Source organism: Lepisosteus oculatus, chromosome 1, assembly GCF_040954835.1.
Source record: "Lepisosteus oculatus isolate fLepOcu1 chromosome 1, fLepOcu1.hap2, whole genome shotgun sequence".
NCBI lineage: Eukaryota > Metazoa > Chordata > Actinopteri > Semionotiformes > Lepisosteidae > Lepisosteus > Lepisosteus oculatus.
Window position 1 is genome coordinate 28013934 of NC_090696.1, and position 19902 is coordinate 28033835.

General features: G+C 37.2%; 1 protein-coding gene across 12 annotated transcripts in view; it reads left to right on the top strand.

Moving 5' to 3' along the window:
- inpp4b (inositol polyphosphate-4-phosphatase type II B) overlaps positions 1-19902 on the top strand; it is a 406779-nt gene that overhangs the window by 342506 nt on the left and 44371 nt on the right. For all 12 annotated transcript variants that reach the window (XM_069188912.1, XM_069188926.1, XM_069188909.1 and 9 more), the window contains 3 exons: positions 12245-12428; positions 16627-16839; positions 17724-17862. In XM_069188912.1, the coding sequence (XP_069045013.1) occupies positions 12245-12428; positions 16627-16839; positions 17724-17862 (536 nt within the window). The remainder of the gene's footprint in view (positions 1-12244; positions 12429-16626; positions 16840-17723; positions 17863-19902) is intronic.

The window sequence follows — 19902 nt, forward strand, 5'->3', positions numbered from 1 at the left end:
ATATATTTTTATGTTTTGTTTTATTTACTGTGCTATATACACATTATTTTAACAGTTTGTAGGCATCAAACCCATGTTTATGGCTTTTGTGAATAACTGCTGAACTTTGCTCATTAGATTTTGTCCTAATCCAGCAGACCCCCAAATGCCTTGATCTTTTTCCTGGTATTGTAAAGGTAATTTAGGATAAGGCAAAGCACATTATGACAGTTCCATCATTAAGCACTAGGACTGAGATCTGGGGCATTGTTCTTTTAACTGGGAAAGGAGATTAAAGTTGCTCACTTGATATTCTGGCCAGATAAACATCAACTACAGACTACTTTTTTCGTATGATTACCTTAGTAATTCTATGTGACTTCTGCAATGCCGTTATAAAATTGCTATAAAAAGGCAATATTTTTACATATTGCAGTATTATGTATGTTATATCTATTGGTCATTGATTCTTTTTTTTTGTTAATGGACAAGTACTACATCCTCAGTATCTCTATTGTATAATCAATATTTATTAGTGCCTAAAGTTGACATATTGCTGGGCAATGAACTTTTCAATATGAGATCATTCATGTGGTGCAATAAAACCTTAAAGCCCATTTATCAGCCCAATGTGAGAAGGATGAACCTCAGTTATTGTGACTGCTGCATTCTTAATTTTCCAGCCCGGTTAGGGATTCAGAATAGGGGGCTCAGTCACTATCAGGAGGTCTTTCTTTGGGCCTTCCTATTTTTCACAAAATAATCCCCAGCAGTACTGTTGACAGAATATCTACAACAACCAAGACAACCCCCACTGTTCCCAAAACTTCCTACCTGCACAACCTTCACTTAAAAATGAAATGTTGAATAATTTTACTCTGAAGAGGAACAGTGCTGCTATGCAGGTGTCAAAATTTGAAGCATAAGGAAATTACTGTTTTATTGTTTGGATATTTCTTGGAGTTTTCCAACAAGGAGGGGTAGTTTCTTTCAAGGCTGCTGCTATCATCATGAGAAAAATCATATAGTGCTGCTGTTGTTATAACCTACATTATATTACAGATTCTTTCTGTAACAGAAAGAGCTTTTGAATTTCAGGTATATACAAATACACCTCAACATATTGATATCTTGATCAAAGAGAATAACAAACCAGATAATACAATTAGAAACAAAATAGAAATTAGTATTTAAGCTATTTCAGACTCATGAAAGCAGTTATTGTTTCATAGTAAGGGAAGTGGCAATTTGGAACAGGCTGCTACCTAGCTATGTCATTGAAGCTGATATCCTGGCTTCCTTCAAGAACTGTCTAAATTAGATCCTTGGAACAATGACCGACTAGCAGCCATGTGTAAGAAGGCAGATATTTTATTACAAGATCCTTAGATCAATAAGCTGCTAGAAACCAAATGAATAAGATGGGGTGAACAGCCTCAGCCCATCTGTAACCTTTGATATGCTCTTATTGATATATAGTATCACATTGTCAAATCAGGGGAAGGGCCAAAGTAAATCACATCTGCGAGTGAGTTACTGTGCCACAAGAACCAGAGTGTTTAGATGCAGTGTATAAAATACGACAGTGGAAAGTGTAAAATTGACACTGGGACAAGGTTTTAGGCAGGTGAGAAACAGTCTGCAGTATGTCCAAGTCACTTGTTTCAAATCTGATATACTATAATAATAGCTATTTTGAAGATTAGCAAGAGCTGCCCTGTGCCCTGAGAAAGCTACAAATAATGTCCTGCTGAGATGATAAACGTCATGTTATCACGTGTCATAGTGAAATAGACCCCTTTTTAATAGGGGCACTTAATTATGCAGTGATGTTATGATGAGATGAAGAGAGAAAGTACAGTATACAGTACTTTAGACTGTTGCATCCTACCAGGCATCACAGCTGCACTCTTGAAATGAATATTTGAGATCAGCATGGTTTTCAAACAAAAACCTTAACTGATTGAGAGACTAAGGAGCCCCAAGCCCACTTATTTTAATGTCTAATTTCATGTTGTTTGGTATTTCTTTCTTACTCTTTGGGGTGTAATGTCCACGAGCCATAGTATAAACATCCCTATCGCAAAGTCCTGTTTCTGAACAAATGGAGAACACTGATGTACTGTATATTTAAAGATTTATTCAGACAAACATGTATTGCTGAGAGATATAAAAATGTCAAAAGGGTAGAATTAAGTGAAGGAAAAAAACTCACATGCTTCTTTTTGGCATGCTGTGGTGCTGTAGCTGCTGGGAAACAGATTAAAGGTTTTATGTGCACAGCCAAGACTAACCTAAGGGTGTTTATTGAGGCCAAAATGAGTGTTAAAATTTTAGTGGTTTGAATGTTTCAATTTTTTTTGATAATGATGTTGTTGATGATAATAATAATGAGGCACAAGTAATAGGTTTATTCCATGCTGAAAAGAGAAGAAAGAAAACGCAACATTTCGGCTGTGGAGCCTTCAATCATAATAATAATGTTTTCTTTATGAGCACTGTTCTAGATATTCAAAGCACTATACTGTCACATATACAGCACATTAAAAAAATTGAAAGGCAAAAAAGACAGCATATTGGCTTAGTATACCAGAATAAAACTAAATTACAATTACAACTTCAGGCTATTTATGAAAATATTGACAATCACAGAGTTTCTAAATATTTTGGGTACATGCATGCAGTTGATCCTGCCCCTGTCGGGATTTGAACCAAGTTACAGTAGTCACAGGCTCCGAGCACACACAGTGCCACTCTTTTAGGTAAAGGTTTATAGTATGCTGAAAAGAAAAGAAACCCAACGTTTCAGCTGTGAAGCCTTCTTCAAGTGTGAAGGAGAGGGACACCAGCAGCTGATAAAGCATAGGAGAACAAAAGACAGGGTAGCTGAGAGGAGGCAGGGAGCAGAGAAGTATCGACACTCAAAGGGATGTGCAATACGCCCTCCTTAACACCAAATAAAACAATTCAAAGGTCTTGTTAAATCATTAGTCATTAGTTGGTCTCGTTCATTCCTTTTGCTTTTTAATCTAAATCAAAAGCTCATGGCTTACATATTGAGTAGGTTTATAAAAGATGAACACAGTTGAATTCACATAAAAGTGGTCTGATTGATTGATAACCAACTGTACACATCACTATTTACATGTGGTTGAATTATTCTGAGAATCTGTTCATTTTCATCTTGTAACTAGAGAAAGGTATCAACAGTAAAATTAGGTGATGTGTCACGTTTTCTAGCCTTAATAAGGTTTAACGAGTCACGTGTATTACTAAACATTCATCAAAACCACTATATGAAAAAGCACAAAATGTAAAGTTTCTTTAGAGGATCCAAACATTTTGCCATTTTATATAAGAAGGCAAGTGATTTGCAGTATGTCTCAGAGCAGGTTTTCATTCATTTCATTTTAGCCTGTGGTCATCTTAAAGAACAAGCTGAGATACTGAATCAGTTAGACCAAGAAGAGATAGGAAGCCTTGTGTCATTCTTATCTTTAAATTGTGACTAAGAACACTATAGAATTTGATGGTGACAAACAGGTTTTAGGGATGCCTTTATTCCCAGATTCCAGGAGTTATTTCATTTGAAAGAGATATCTGCCCATGGCAAGGAATTTTATTGAAAAACAAAAGGAAGGATGGTGTCAGACCGTTTCACAGCTAATGTGTTTTTTCACAGCACAAAATCTGGGGACACAGACATTTACACACCATTGAATGCCTCCAGTGAGCCTGGGGAGCCTGTGTGTTTTTTTTAAACATGTTGGTAACTGATTTGGATGCAGTGAGTGTGAAACTGTGAATTGGTAGCAGATGGTTTAGATTAATATAGACTGGAATGCAACAGAACTGACTCTTAATGATAATGTTTTAAAACCGTACGAGATAGCAGATTCGGGAAAAGCCAGTGGCATGGGTCTGATTAAAAATTCTGATCTACAGTAAAGATACTAATCCTTCAGTATAATGAATAAGTGAACATGTTATAACAGAAATAGAAAGGTTTTAAAGGTTTTTTGAAAGCAATATTAATAACATGCTTGGGACGAACTGACGAACTGTGTTTAGGAGTGAAAGAGTTCAATCCCAGCAGATGATGAGGTGATTCTCAGCTGGTCACAGGATATGTTTATTATATTATTATGCTTTTTGATGAAGTACTCATGTATGACAGAACATGATACATTTAAACGACTTGCATAAACACTAATCACCTGATTAGTGAATTGGCCGCAGGTGATGAAGAGATGCAATGTGCTGAATGTAATGATGGTGAAACAAGAAAGGAAAACACAGAAATGAACCATTATGACCTGCCTATCAAGAGAACATGAGTGTTAGGCTACGATCAAAAAGACCACATGTAACAATACTTTGCAAGGGTGTGGACGCTCATCCTAATGTATCAACATAGCAGCAGGGCAAAGCGGATCCTCATGCTGCTTGTGGAAAAACTGCTTTCTTACAGAGTGCGAGGATGGTGGTAATGCAATGGATCCCAAACTCGTTTCACAATCATTGAATATTAGTGAGAATGATCAGGCAAAAAAAGAGGAAAAGCACAGAATTACGCAACTGTCTGTAACCTGGTGCTAAGTATATGTCACAGATGTACTATACACCATGTATAACTTCCAAATCGTTGGCCAACCATCGTTTTAATCTGTGACTTTAGACCTCCTGTTGATCACCTCCCTGTTCATGAGCATAATGATTTTAACTACTTTTGCCATGTCTGTTCCATAAAGTGTCAGCACACCTGCTACATTCCCTTATCGTTTTCCTAATAAACCTTGTACATTTGGTGAAGTTACAATGCTAAGTTACTTTTGATGGTTCGTATATATAAATACATATTCAGATGTTTAAATATGAGAACCTGTAGAGGTTAATTCCACACTGGAATATAAAAAGAAAGCAGAAAAACAGCCAAGTTCAATGTGTGAACTTTCTTTGTGATTAGGGGAAAGAGAAGGAATATGTGTAAGGAAAGCAAAATAAATAAAAGGTGATAAATGGGGTCCAAAGAGATGGAAATCTGGGAGCTGAATCCCAGGGGAGGTGAGGAAGTCTGTAAATGAATGGAGAGATTTGGAATTTGGTTGATGATGAGAGCTGGGGGAATGTAGGTTAAGTAAATTTTGACTTCTGATATCTTTCTGGTGTAAATCTTTGAATCCCCATTAAAGGACATTGACAGAAAGGTTTAATCATTGTAGAAAAAAATAAAATGAGGGACTGTCAACTAGGAAAGATCTTTGATTCTCAATGCCCTGACATTTTCCCTGAATGGTTCGAGTCTCAGAATCCAGGTCACACCCTGCTGGTTACGCGGCCCAGATTTGATTTCACAGTGTCTGGAACACAGAGCAGTACTTGCGTTCTCTGAGCAAGTTACTTCGTGTTATATTCTGCAAGATCATTAATTATCTGCTTATATCATGAATGTTTCTCTTCCCAAAGCTGAATTGCATGCAGTAACAATCTTATGTCCATTAAAAATCTGAAGCAATAAAAATATAAACAATGTTCTGGAACAGTTTAATACTTTGTATGTATGATATAATGGAGTTTATAACAAAAGTTTGGGTGAGATGACAACAGCCAAGTTCAGTCAGCTTCAGCTGTCAGTAATTCAGGATCTTAGCCCTCAGTCAAGCTCAATATATTTTTCAATATGCTTAATTCTTGGATGTTTTATTCTTAATGAAACCGTGTTTATAAACAAAGTTCGGGAGGGATGACAACAGCCAAGTTCAATCAGCCTCACCTGTCTGTCAGTAATTTGTAATCAGCCCTGATGTGATTATCTCACCTAAACATTATAAATACTATACTTAATCCCGCTTCCCTCTCTCACAGACATCTCTTAGTCGCTACTCCACCCCATTTCCACCTTTGGTCACTCCTCACTCCGCATGGGGTTGAGGTAAGCCCTCAAATTTTAGACAAATTATTCATGAGTAAAACACTCAATAAGCCTTTCAATACACTTAACTTGGATTTCATGATTCCTAGTTTAGTATTTATTATATAAAATATGTGTGTGAAAATATTAATCTTTTTACCTACTTACTAAAAAAAATGTCATATCACAATCTTGTGAGTACTACAGTAAATAATCAGCATTTGCACAGCTTGCTTAATTTGCTTCTGTGAAAGGTTGAAAGGTCTATGCGTTTCTGGCTAATGGCAGATAATGGTTCTTTTGACAATTTGCATCTTTAGTTGTGATCACAAGCAGACAGGGTTAGCCCCTACTTACTTTCATTTCATTTTCTAACCGTCGCTTCACTGCCATGGTTTCCTCATCATTCTGTTTTAAAAAGATCTATCTGATCAGAGTTACAAATTATTAGGACTCCAATGTTAGACAAACTGAAGGACAAAAATAAATCCACTCTAAATAGCTCTCATTCTGTCTTTTACTTGTGATAACGTGGTTTCCCCGAGGATATGTTTCACATCCAGTCAGCTTTTTATCATCATTAGGACTGTGGGAGAGCTACGTTTTCTATAAAGTTCAGTGCATGGTCACTTGACTGAAGCTGTTGTAGATTAAATGCGATTTATTAATTTTTTATCTTGAGTTAAAACTTATTATATGGCACCTAAGCTTCCATGGCTTCTTTAAAGAAAAGTTGGAAAAGTTGGCTCATGTGAAAATGAAGTTGGTCATTGTATTGTAAATCATAAAATCAGCTTTGCAGGAATTCAAATAAAATTTGGAAAACCCAATGCATTTTGGTTATTTAATAGTTTTTTTTCTGTTTGGCAAAAAGTGAATAGATCTTTCCCAAGCTTTGTCAACTTTTGACTTGAAAGCAATTTGTTCATTACTGTAGCACCTTGCTTTATGTTTTGTTCAAAAAGCAGTAAGTGGCAACTTTTAAATCTTTAGGAGTATCTTCAGTTTCCCAGGACATGACAGTATTCACGGCTTTCCTCCCACAGCCCAAAGATACTTTTTTTCTCTCAAAATAAACTATTCCTCTGCAGACATCTTTCTGATAAGTACAGATATCTGCAAAGTCATGCAATCTCTACTGTATTACAACAGTTCTTAAAAAGGGTGATTGTCCTTTATCAGTCAGTGCAAGTGAATGCTGGGGCTGGATTTGCACAATAACAAAGTCCCAAGCCCTGCCACTTGCTGTTGTCCGGGCCTTTTCCCTGTCCTGGATCTGAACCTGCAGCCGCCCAGTCCTCCACGGGAGCTGAAAGGAACAGGTTTTTCATTCTTAGTCCCTGTACAGGGCCCACGGTCCCTTCCAGTGCTCCTTCGCCATTGAGAAGCCAAATTTAGTGACATCGCACTTCATCCTCCCTCTGAGGTTCGCAAGGATACTCTCCTCCAGCTCCCTCGCATCCCACTCTGTGTTGTGCCAGATGAATGTTCCTTGTGTTCCACAGTCCTTGTTTTGTTAGGGACACCAGCAGCCTAAGAGAGTGCTGTGTCCCTTTATCCAATCCAGTCGGTGCTAGCCCTAGTAGGATGTACTGGTAGCTGAGCACCACCGCCGCTCCCAGGAGCTGCATAGTGTTGTGCCCCACACCTCTTTGGTGAAGGGACAGCCCCAGAACATGTGCTCCTGTGTCTCCTCAACAAAACACATGTGCTGGGGGCAATGCAGTTTCCTGGTGAGTGAGTGTCTGCAGAGGACCTCTCTGGTCACCAGCCTCTGGTGCATGGCCATCCATTTGAGGTCCTTTATCTTGTTGTTCAGTCCTTTTGGTTGTGTCCTTTCCCAGACTGGTCTGGTACCCACAGCCCAAAGACTGGTAGGTTAAGTGGCCCCAGGAACATTGGCTGTGGTGTGAATGTGTGTGTGTGTCTGTGTGTGCCCTGTGAGCGGCCAGCGTCCCATCCAGGAGTCTCCCGCCTTGTACTTTTTTTTGTTTACTGCGAATAGGTATCAGCTCCCCTGTGACTCTGTATTGGATAAAGCAGTTAGAAATTGAATGGATGGATGACAGTCTTCATACTGTGTATAGTAATAAGAGTGAAGCACTTTATCTCATTATATCCTCTCTTTGCAGTGAATTGCAGAGTTTGGAATTTTTATGATGTGGTGAATGCTTTCTGTTGTAGGCTCTGCCTTGCTGCTACTTTAGTTGTTAACAACTGTTGGTGAACTCAGCATTTTTTGTAGTGCTAAAAAAAAGATATAAAACCAGGAAATTCAATATGATATTCATTTATCAAAACTGCACACAGAACTGTTACTGAGAGAGCAATAAAAACCCCATATTTCTATGTTCATCTGATATTATGTGAGAACTCATTTACAGAGGGTTACTCTGCTGAGATCCATTATGTCACTGCAAGCGAGCCCTGGCTTTCTCTCAGCTTTACGGATGGGCTGGGATGGGAGGCACAATCAGGTTAATCAATACCACAAGTCTGTGTCTGAAAAGCAATTCACACCCAGGGTCTTGGCTTCTAGCTCGGATTAATCTACATGGAAAAGTAGTTTCAGGAGTCCTTGGGTTTAATTTGTGTTTAATTGAACCCTGTGGGTATTTTCTGAACAAAAGACATTTAATATAATATAGCTTCTGTGAATCATTAGTGTTGGAGGACTTCAACAGGTTAGACAGACAGGGTAAGATAAATGGATGGCTAGGAAGGTGGATGGGTGGATAAAGAGAGAGAATATTTATTATAAATAGTGTATATTTTAAGTACCCGAAAAAGCTGTCTTAAGACATTTCTTGAACAACTGTCTTTCATTTAAAGATATGTGTCTGCTCATGAGACAGGCAAAGAAAATGTAGTATTGCAGTACACCTCAGTCTATTCAGAAAGATTAAGTCAAGTGATTGAAACAACGGCTTGATTGGCATCCTGGCTGCCTTGAAAAGGTCTCTTAACTGTTTTATAAGAAACGATTCTTCTTGAACCTGATTAAATCTGCCTGCTTTTTTTTTTGTTTGTTTCACTCTCCTTATGTTGACTGTCAGTCGAGGCCTGGAGATTTTATTTTATTTTTTCAGCATTAATTAGCTATGCACTTGAGACTGCCAGTTAATTAGACAGAGGCTTGTGAATCTCTTCCTCTCATTACTGTCATAACCAATTTTTACTGATAATTTATGAAAATCAAGGGAAATGTTACTGTTTGATGCTTTTGTTAATGCTAGTTAATAGATTCTGCTAGAAGTTGTGGGACGGGTCATAGAACTTGTTTCGTGTCCACACTGTGGGGTATCTCACCCGAGGTCTTCCCTCTCCTTAAATCTCAGTATTAGCCAGCAACAAACTGAATTAATTGCGCTGCAATCACTTTTCCACCAGTTTTCTGTGGGTTGTAATTGCTTGGCACCCGATTTGATTCTAATTATAATGTGAATAAGGATCTTCTGCCCGCACTATTTAAAAACCTTGTAACCAGGTCAGTTTTAAATCTCTAGGTGTAAGTACCAGGTGGCTTAAAACCTTCACCTGGTACTGACAATTTCATTTTTAGTTCTATTATTAGTACAATAATATATGTTTAAATAAATCTTTCTACAGTACGTTTGTCATATATATTTGAATTCAACTGGAAAACAATTTATATCAAGTGCAGTTTATAATAACCTATACAACCTATAACAAGGCCATATCAAGAATGACTCTCCATCTCAATAAAAAATACTGATTTATTCATTAATGTTTTCATTTAAACTGTTTATTGTTAGTAAAATGTTCTGTATACTAGTGCTTTTAGATAAAAAATCAGTTGATTTCCTGCTGAAGTGTGCTCTAAATACTTAAGTTGATAGTTCATATTTCATCTGCAGTATACTCAACCTCTCAAGTAATTCACCATGTACACTGTACTTTCTTTTACACCTGTTGCTGGTATATTTTACTATTGTCCAGTAATTTAACAGTTGCAACTTTGTCATAAGTATGTCTGTGATGACGACTGTAGACTTGAATCTAAGCAGTACCATTTTTTAAAGTGTTTTAGAAGATCCTGGAATGAGGAGGAGAAATTAGCCAAAGTATTGCTAGGATTAAGTTTGTTGATGAGAAAATGAGAAAATCTTGGAATAGGGACAGGACTGTTTTTTACCAGTGACAAAGCACCTACTACAGGTGTTAATATCAGTTACTACCAGTTGCTAATATTACAAACTAAAAAAACACACCTGTTCTGTGGATGGGGGCACTGTCATCCTGAAAGACACCCCTCCTGCCAGGAGCAATAGGAGGTGAAGATGATCAAACTGGACCATTAAATAGTACTTCTATAGGAATCAGTTCACCCCAGCTATGCTGGGAAAATGTGCCCCACACCATAACTGAACTACCAGAACCTTTTACTGTTGGAACCAAGCACAGTATTAATTTATTATACTATATAGTATATTGTGTGCTATGAGATTTTTTTCAGTATTTAGCAGAATTTGGGGAAAAAGTGTCTCAATCTACACATTTCCTAATATCACGCATATATCATTGTACAGTACATTTGAAATGGTTACCCACTGTGGAAGGGTTCACAAAACTGCATAGTATGGACTGGTTTTCATATAAATTTTTTTTTTCTTTTGAGTCTGGTTTTTACTTAGCATCAGACATCAATATATGGTGATTCTCAGGAGAGTTAATTAGAGAAGCATTATGTAGTTTTTTATGAGATAGTTAAAAATATTAAGGATTGCATTTTATAGTTAAGGATTTTTGTGGTCTTAATAGAAATTGACAATGTATGTACTTTCTGCATTTTTTAAAACAGTTTTTTAAGATAGATTTGACATATATATTACAAAATTGCAGATTTTATTCTAGTTGAAGGCTTCCAGGTGTTTTATTTCTCCTGTGTTTTCAGTAATTCATGTCAAGATACCAGGCATGTCAAGTCTGGTAATTACTTCAAAACTCTTTTTAGTATGGTCTGTTTTTGCTTTTATGTGTTACTGGTAAAAGAAGATTTGCTTCTGTACTGACAAGCTTAGTTTTAGACATTTGCCTTAAAAAGACAGGAGGAAACTTGCTAAGATTAAATTTTGGTCATGAATTCATAGATAACGCAAAGATCAAAAGAGGCAAACTAGCCATCTCCCTAAACTCAGTTCTACTGAATTTTATTTCCTTTTTCATTGTTAAACCACATCAGACACCAACATTACATCAACAAGGCTCCCACAAGTAAAAAGTTAAAAACAGCAAGAAGAAAACAATACAGAACAGAAGAACAACCTCTCAGAGGTTCCATGTAACAGTAAGATTTCACAAATTCAACACACATTTGGTGTTGTTTAGTGATAAAATAATTTGAGGCCGACATTGTGAATGTGTAGTTACTGATATGAATGAAAATGTGGTTACTGAAAACTAATATTATTGATCTCTTACAGTAAGATCTTATGCCCTGAGCCCATTTTTCTCACCCTTTGACAGTTACACATAGGATAACGCACTGTATGTTAATTTGAATGAGCACAAAGACTAATTAAATACATTTATTTTATAGCTGTTCTTGGTTGCCCTCTTCCAAGCCTACATTACTAATTAAGGACTACATTACAATAAATGATTAGGTGTTGTTTTGGAGATTGCAAGGAAGTGAAAGTGTGTGCATAAAAAAGTCAAATATCTTTCCTGTGGATTATTTGCAGAAATTGTTAACTCAATGCAAGATCAGTATTCCAACTCAATAAAGAAGAAATAAAAGTAGACCTTTGTCAACCCTTCTAGATTGTGCTGTAGTTATGTTGACATTCTGAGACTCAAAATTCATTCAACCCTAGAAATCTGTCATGTAGTGGATATAAACCTTCTTTATATGCATATTAACATGAGAAATGCATACAAAGTGGGAGGTTTAGCTCAGGAAAAGAACACAAAATAGAAGCTGAAAATATATATTTTTCTAAGCACCCTGTAAGTCATGTAAAATTGTTTTCGTCTTATTTAAAATTCAAATCAACATAAACTGTGTGTATAAGTCACACTTTGTATAACTAATTAATATTTACAATGAATGTTTTTTTTTCTCTCATGGTAGGGCCAGGCAAGCTGTCCTGGGAAATATTGTCCTTATCAAAATATTTTTGGGGGGTTTTCTCACTCTAAACTTACTAAGAGTTCTGTAGGATGGATTGTGGTTGATCAGCTTATTCTTTATACTGGTGCTTGGAGAAAAAAAACCCTTTATGTTCACAAACATTGGTTGGAATGAAATTTGTATTTGTTCTGTGAGCCTTAAGCACTGTCGGGCTCTGTGTTATTCACAGGCTCACCTCAGTGTCTTTCCTGAAATTGCAGCTTCAGCACAACATACCAGTGCATCTACTATTCTCCAGAAAACACAGCCAAGGCCAAGGAAGTCCTCACTAGCATCAGCCTCCTGCAGCCTCTCATATCCAGCCTCGCAGACCAGTTGCTGCAGGCAGCCCAGCAACACTGTTCCAGCTCCCTAAAGGAGGCTTTGAAGACACTCTCAGACAAAGTAAGAAAAGCATTATCTTCATTGTTCTTTACTCTTATGCCAGCCAAGCCCTACAAAGCAGAAAATGGGGCAAAAGATTTGCCAAATGCCACCACTTTTAATTGCCTCATGTTGCTACCCTTACAGTTATCACATAAAGTGTAATAATACTGTTTGGAGTTTAAGTCATAAAAAACTGTCAAAGGAAATATATTTACTTTTTGTACTACTTGCACACCTAGCACTCAGCATTTGTCTGCATTAGATATCATCTTCAATTTGTTAGTCCAAGGTTTGGAATTTAATCTAAACTTTATTGAAATGTATCTGGTGCTTCTACAGTGTTTGATGATCCACCTGAAATGGTATTGTCTACCAATCTGACAGTTTTTCTAGCTATTCCAGAGTCTTGGCCATTGGTAAAGTATAACAGACAACTGGTTCCACCTGTGGTACCCTGCTGATTACATTACCTCCTAATGTGTACTCTCTGTTTTCTCTTCATTAACCTGTTCACATTCCAAAGACATGCATTTCTATAAATGTCTGCCTTCTGCAATATGAGAATTCACCTTTTATGAGGAACTTTGTCAAGGGCTTTCTGAAAATCTAAATATACTATGGTATACTGCACACTCTGTGTATATACTGTATACAGTATCATATGCTTGTTCAAAGAACTCCTAACAAGTTAACAAGTTATTTAAGCAGACCTGTCTTTTCTACATCCATGTTGATTATCCCTAGAAGAAAATTTAGTTCTAATTGTAACGTTTATTATTATTACCTCTGTAACTTTAAATCTTTAAGAAATAATGTAAACTTATTGATTGTCAATATCAGGTTCAGTTTTCTCACCCTTTTAGCCTACATTAGCCATTTTCCACTCCATACAGTAGGTATCACCCCTGTTTTGAGTGACTGATGAGTTTTGTCTAAAGGCCCTTTTCTTTAATTACAGTTGGTACAATACTATCAAGCTCTGGACATTTGTTTAACTAAGTGATTCTGATGCCTGTAACACTTCGGCCTCATCAATGCTTATGATGATTAATATAGCACTTTCTTTTCTTTGCCTGAGGTATGCTGTTAATTTTGTACACAGTAAAAAACGCAGTGAAATGTTCAGTACAGTAAATCCACTGTTTCCTGTTCATCATCTAAAATTTTCCCATTTCTCTGTGACATTATACCTCATTTTTTTCTGAAAATTGGTTGTAGTACTGAGAGAAAACTCTCTTCTGTTATGAGCTCCACTGCAATATTTATCTACTGTACATCTCTTTCTTTCTTGAAATCTTCTGGTATGCTTTTAACCTGTACATCTGCAGCCACATGTTTATATAAAGCACCCTTTTACAATAGAAAGGTACAGATAAACGTAAGGTGTGTTGTAGTTTTTTTATTCACAGCATAAAAAATTGTATATATTTCACATTGGTAGGCAGGTTTTGCATTGTCACATTCATCTCATCATTTCTGCACTTTCTATATGTATAGATCATCTGTAGATAGTGAATGATGTATTTTGTACTCACTAATGGAGTAAGTTCTGTAGAAAAAAGAAACATGGCATCACAAGAGAAGGGCTGTAAAGTATTTTAATTTAAAATAAAGTAGACCTATGCTGGTTTATTCTCCACTAGGATTTGAAAAATGTCTTATGTCAAGATTCTTAGCGTTCAAATTTAAAAAAGCCATTGTTTGTCTGCCAGACAATATTTATTATCATTTGCGTTTCCATGAACAGAAAAAAACAGAAATAAAGCACAGGACAGAATCCGAAACAAAAGCCTGTCTGTCTCGTCAGAGGAACAAATATAGCAGAACTGGACCATAAGGGCTGGTTTTGCCTATACTGTATCTGTCTTAAACTGTACTTTCCTGTAAAACTTTATTCGTTTTCTGTTAACATCCATTATTCATCTCAGCTGTTTTAGTTTGGGAAGCACTATAAATAAGACTGTCCTTTTCCCCTCAATGGGCAATTCTGTTAAAGCCAGCAATAAAAAAGACCGAAACTTCAAAGCAACAGACTGCATGGTGAACTAGTTTATTATGGACAAAAATTAAACTGAATTATTGTTTTACTCACCTTAGTTTTTTCTTTTGGGCTTCATGAGCTGTATTGAATAAAATGTTAAAGGCCAGTACTAAGATTATGGTCTCTAGTTTAAAGTTTTTGCGCTGCAGGCTAATGCAATTGTGCTTCAACCCAATAGAAGTAAAATAATTGAATTCATGGAGATGTGTTTTTGCTTGAGGCTCTTCTTTCTTTGCTTCAGGGCTAAATGACCTGAAATTATTTTTCTTTATCTAGGAATTGTTGTAATACGAAAATTAAAATAAAACACTTCCACTTCAGAATCATGAAATCAACCTGCTTAATTTAAAGGGTGGCCTTCACATTATTAATGGGGCCTACTTTAATTAGGCCGACTGCCACTTCAGCGTCAGTCAAAACAAAGAGTTTTCTGTTGTTTATTTGAAAAGGAAAGGAAGGAAAAGTAAAATGAAAAAGTCTTGTGGTCGAAGCATCAGGAACTGAAACTTTGCACAAGCAGATCCAAGTGCAAAGATAAATGATTTCTTTTTGTAGGCTAATTTCATAATGTTTGTTTCAAATTGCCTACACACTTGTTCTCATAGCTAAAACTGACTGCCATAACTAGGCCTGTCATCTCCATCTTGTTGGCATGACCCTTTTCCCCTGCTGCTGCTCTCAGACTCCCCACTGTCACATGACTCTTCCTGAAGAGCCAAAAGCACCTTAAGAAGACCTGAGTACAGCTGCTCTTCTGTTTACACTACACTGGACAGCAGCAATTAAAATCTACCACAAGCCTTTCAAGCAATAGGGGAAATCATCAGCCACAGCTCACAGCTGATGAGGGAGGTCAAACAGACAATATGGCGACGAAGGACAGAGTTTTATAGTGTGGCAGGTCCAAGGTTGTTTTTCCTGCTCTGTGTCCTGCTGGGAGTCTTTATGAAATTATGAAGTCCAACTTGGAAAAAAATATTGCCTGGAGCTAAAAAAAGGTTGCTTTTGTAGGACTAGGGCTGTCTTACGCAGAGAGCAAGGGTGAGCTGGGGTGAGATTTACCCCTGGGGGCGGCCTCTCAACACAGTTAGGGCAGCCCCAGGGGCAGTTTACCCCTGTACACATGAACAAGGTGACCAATAAGAGAAGAGAGTGTGGAAAGATTGCTCTTCTATTGCTCCTAAATATGTTATCAATTTTTTATGTCTTTTTACAACAATAGCCTAATATGATTATGCATTACAGAAACCTGTTATGATTTCAGAGAAGATTCAGTGTAACAAACTGAAAGTTGACCTAATATAGCAGTCAAACATCAAGAATGTGTGAAGACTGCTGTGATAATTCTGGTCTGTTTGTCTAAAACAAGACCTAATGTATTATTTATAGACTGTAGAATAATTGAGCCGTGTCTTTTTGTTGAACTTTCAACAAGGATTATTAAAGAGGGCTGGACAGTTCCTATAAAGTACTATTCATTGCTTTGTTAAATGACATTGGAAATTGTCATGAATAATAAATGGACTGAAAAATTTTATGGGGAAGATAAGCCTGCAAGTTTAAATCGGTTGATTATTATGACTTTGCTGTGTCCCCCACTTGGGCTTTTTTCTTCTCATTTTTTGTGTCATGTACAGTAGCTTTCATTTTGAGCTCAGAGTGGATGCCAGCCATCTAACTTGAATACATTTCAGTAAATTTAAGATACTAAAGCCCAGAATTATTCCAGGCAGGGCATTTTGCCATTATTCATGCCTGGAAAGGTCAATACAGAAAGTTATATATTTTTATTTCCAAAAAAAAAAATTACATATGAAAAATTCCCTGACTTTATTTTGATGAACAACCTTCCAGTTAGCTCGGCAGTCTAACAAATTTAGTCAATCAAGCTTTGTTATTAAAGTACCATATTTAAGAGGATACAAAGAGATTTTTTTTCCATTTTATTTTATGGAAATTAGGTTTAGAAGAATCCTGCTTTGTTACTGCGATATCCATACTATTACCCTTGAGAGCCCTTCTGAGCTTCTAAGCGCTGAACCCTTATGAGGACTATAAATACATCTTCAGACTTACAAATCAAAGGTTTTTCTCTGCTGCAGAGATAGCATGCCAAGGACTAATTTAATTGTTTGTTGTAACAGCTTGTTTGATTAAGTGCCTCCTTGTTCACAGACGGAGCAGTTTGTGCACGCTCTCAAAGACGAGCTGGTGAAGAACGCGCTGCTTGCGCTCTACACTGCCCGCCCTGGCTACGTCAATAAGAGTCACTCCGCGGTTTGCAACAATGTGGATGGCAGCGAAAGCCCGCCCAAGCAGGATCGCCCACCTCCGCTGAAGCGGCAGGATTCAATCCCCCACCACTCAGAATACGACGAGGAAGAGTGGGCAAGTGCTGTTTGCTGTCTCTCTGCGCTTTTTCAGAGAGAGCAGAAAATGACTTCCATTTCACCTCATTTAACCGGCTTGGTTAGACACAATTTAGAGGATCTCAGGGCTTGTCAAAAAATGATTGCTAGTGTCTGTCAGAGCAAAAGGTGATAGTGCATTACTGGCAATTACCTCACTCAAATAGAACATCTACACCTCTCAAGGACTCCAGATACCAGTGGATTAGCACTTACAAAAAGAAGATAACCTACAATCAATGAGAAAGGAGCCAGGCTTGAATGTAGTTTGTCAGTGGATTTAAAAATGCGGTAGGGTAAAAATAAAGAATGTGTACAGAAAACATTTCTCCTTGCACTCCCAACAACAGCAACAATAACATCTATTATTATTATTATTATTATTATTATTATTGTTGTTGTTGTTGTTATTGCAAGGACTACTGTCCCATCCAGGGTGTATCCCACCTCACCCCACCTTTCGATACAGAGGTTCGAAAATGGATGGTTGGTAGATTATTATTAACTAAAATAGAAAAAGACCAAAATGTTACTGAGTAAGCCTTTAAGATATGGTTTTGTTTAAGTCTTAAGAATTATGAGCGAACTGGTGAAAGGCATTCTTTAAAATAGTATTGTGATTTTATTTTAATTTCATTAGATTTTATTTAAATCATTGTATTTTATCCTTGGTTTATCATTTGATTTTATAAGCTGTGTGTTTTTTAGAAGCGGAGGCTTTGATTTTACAGTGTACATGGGGGTTTCAGTTATTTGGTATTTTGCTTAAGTAGCCAAATTTCTTGCAGGAGTTCAATCCTTTGCTTCTGTTGCTGTTGTTATTTTTGTGCTGATTGTGGATTTCTGGGTGTGACTATCTTCCAGGACAGGGTGTGGGTAAACGTTGCCAAAAGCCTGAACTGTATAATTGCCATGGTGGACAGGTTGCAGGAGCATGAGAACAACAACCAGGATGCAACAGCAGAGCCGTCACTAGCGGACGTCATCACGTCACACACACCCGGTAGGAGGAGCTCTGCTGTGGGCTTGTGTTGTCAGACTTTGTGTAATGATCTGATTTTGTGGAATTGATAGATGGATGGTTGGTGAATTGATGGAGGGATGGGTGGACTGATGGGTGAATTGGTGGATGGAGGGATGGGTAGAGGGATGGATGAATTGGTGGATGGAGGGATGGTTGAGGGATGTGTGAATTGGTGGATGGAGGGATGGGTAAAGGAATGGGTGTATTGGTGGATGGAGGGATGGTTGAGGGATGGATGAATTGGTGGATGGAGGGATAGGTGAGGGATGGGTGTATTGGTGGATGGAGGGATGGTTGAGAGATGGGTGAATTGGTGGATGGAGGGATGGGTGAGGGATGGGTGAATTGGTGGATGGAGGGATGGTTGAGAGATGGGTGTATTGGTGGATGGAGGGATGGTTGAGAGATGGGTGAATTGGTGGATGGAGGGATGGGTGAGGGATGGGTGAATTGGTGGATGGAGGGATGGTTGAGGGATGGATGAATTGGTGGATGGAGGGATGGGTGAGTGATGGGTGAATTAGTGGATGGAGGGATAGGTGAGTGATGGGTGAATTGGTGGATGGACAGAAGGGTCAATTGTTCAATGGATAGGTTGGTTGATTAGTGGGAGGTTGGATGGCTGGATAGATAAAAAGGGGATAGGTGGGTGGATGAATTGATTGACTGACTGTTTAATTAACTCCTGTATGGGTTTGTATGAAATATATGTATTTCTTCTGGCAAATATGTACGTCTAGCGAATCCACTAGTTAACATTAAAAACAGGTAAGTAAACTAGGCCTATATTTAGGTATATGTGCTGTAAAAATGAATTTGTTTCCTTCTCACTGATGGATTTATTTGAATTATGGCTGAAATCTATAAGAAGTAAATGTTTGTTTTTTTAGATGTTTCAATAAAAATTACTTTGCAACTTCAATCAGGTGTACTAATGTTATTGCAGGAGGAGGACTTTTTTTCTGTAACAGTTATTGTCAGGTAAAAAGTGAGACTGAACTGTTTGGTTGTATTGATTAAATGTTCATTTATAATTTTAGCATAAATATATTATTTTTGGGATATTTTTAAAAGTAAGATAATATATTATCTCTATAGGAAACATGCTAGTTCAGAACTGAAAATGTGAAATAGCAAATTGCATGTATGCAATTAATGTTATTGAGTTGGGAACATATTTTAAACAAATAAATCTTGGGTTCATTAATTTAGACCACAGTCAGCGTTTTCCTAGCAGGCAGTTTCTATGAAGTGATGGCTTTGCATGAAAACTTGGTCTCAGCTAAAAAGACCCCTCTACACATGACAGCATTCTGATTAAAATGGGTAAAGCAAAAAGCCAGAAATAATGCAGAGACTGAAAACAATGTGTGAATAAGTCTTTATCTAACACTTATATGAAGCACTCTACTACAATAATAGAAATTTATTTTACATTTGGACTAGTAGTGAAAGTTTCAGAATGTAGAGTTTTTAGAGGGAATGATCATTGTTTTCATTTAAAAATATTTTAAAAACTTTTTCTGATGACATATGAGGATCCAGGGGGATTTTAATTTTTCTTTCTGCTTTATTTCACTGTGTGGAAGTAGCTTGTTAACTTGGCTAGGACAGGAAAAAAAAGCTTGCAAATGTGCTGTAAATTGCTGTTTAAATTCCTGGTAAAAACTGCCTATTACATATCATCAAAAGGGCTCTTTTAACAGCAGGTATTAAACTATGTTTCTTTTCCCTGTCTGTTGGAAAACGTGTGCTGTTAAATACTTTAACAATGCTATTATCTTCAAAATGCAGAATAACACAGTAGCTGGCAAAGTACTGTAGATCTGGATAACATCGCCCTCTGCTGGCTATTTAACATAGTCCACTTTTCTCAAACTAAAACCTGTGCAGATTTAATAGCATGCTCAAACCTACAGTAAACACTGCTTCTGTAATTTTGAGTTTTTATATATGTGGAATCTGCAAAAACACATTTAACAAGTGTTTTGATCATTTTCTAATTGAATTGATTGAGTC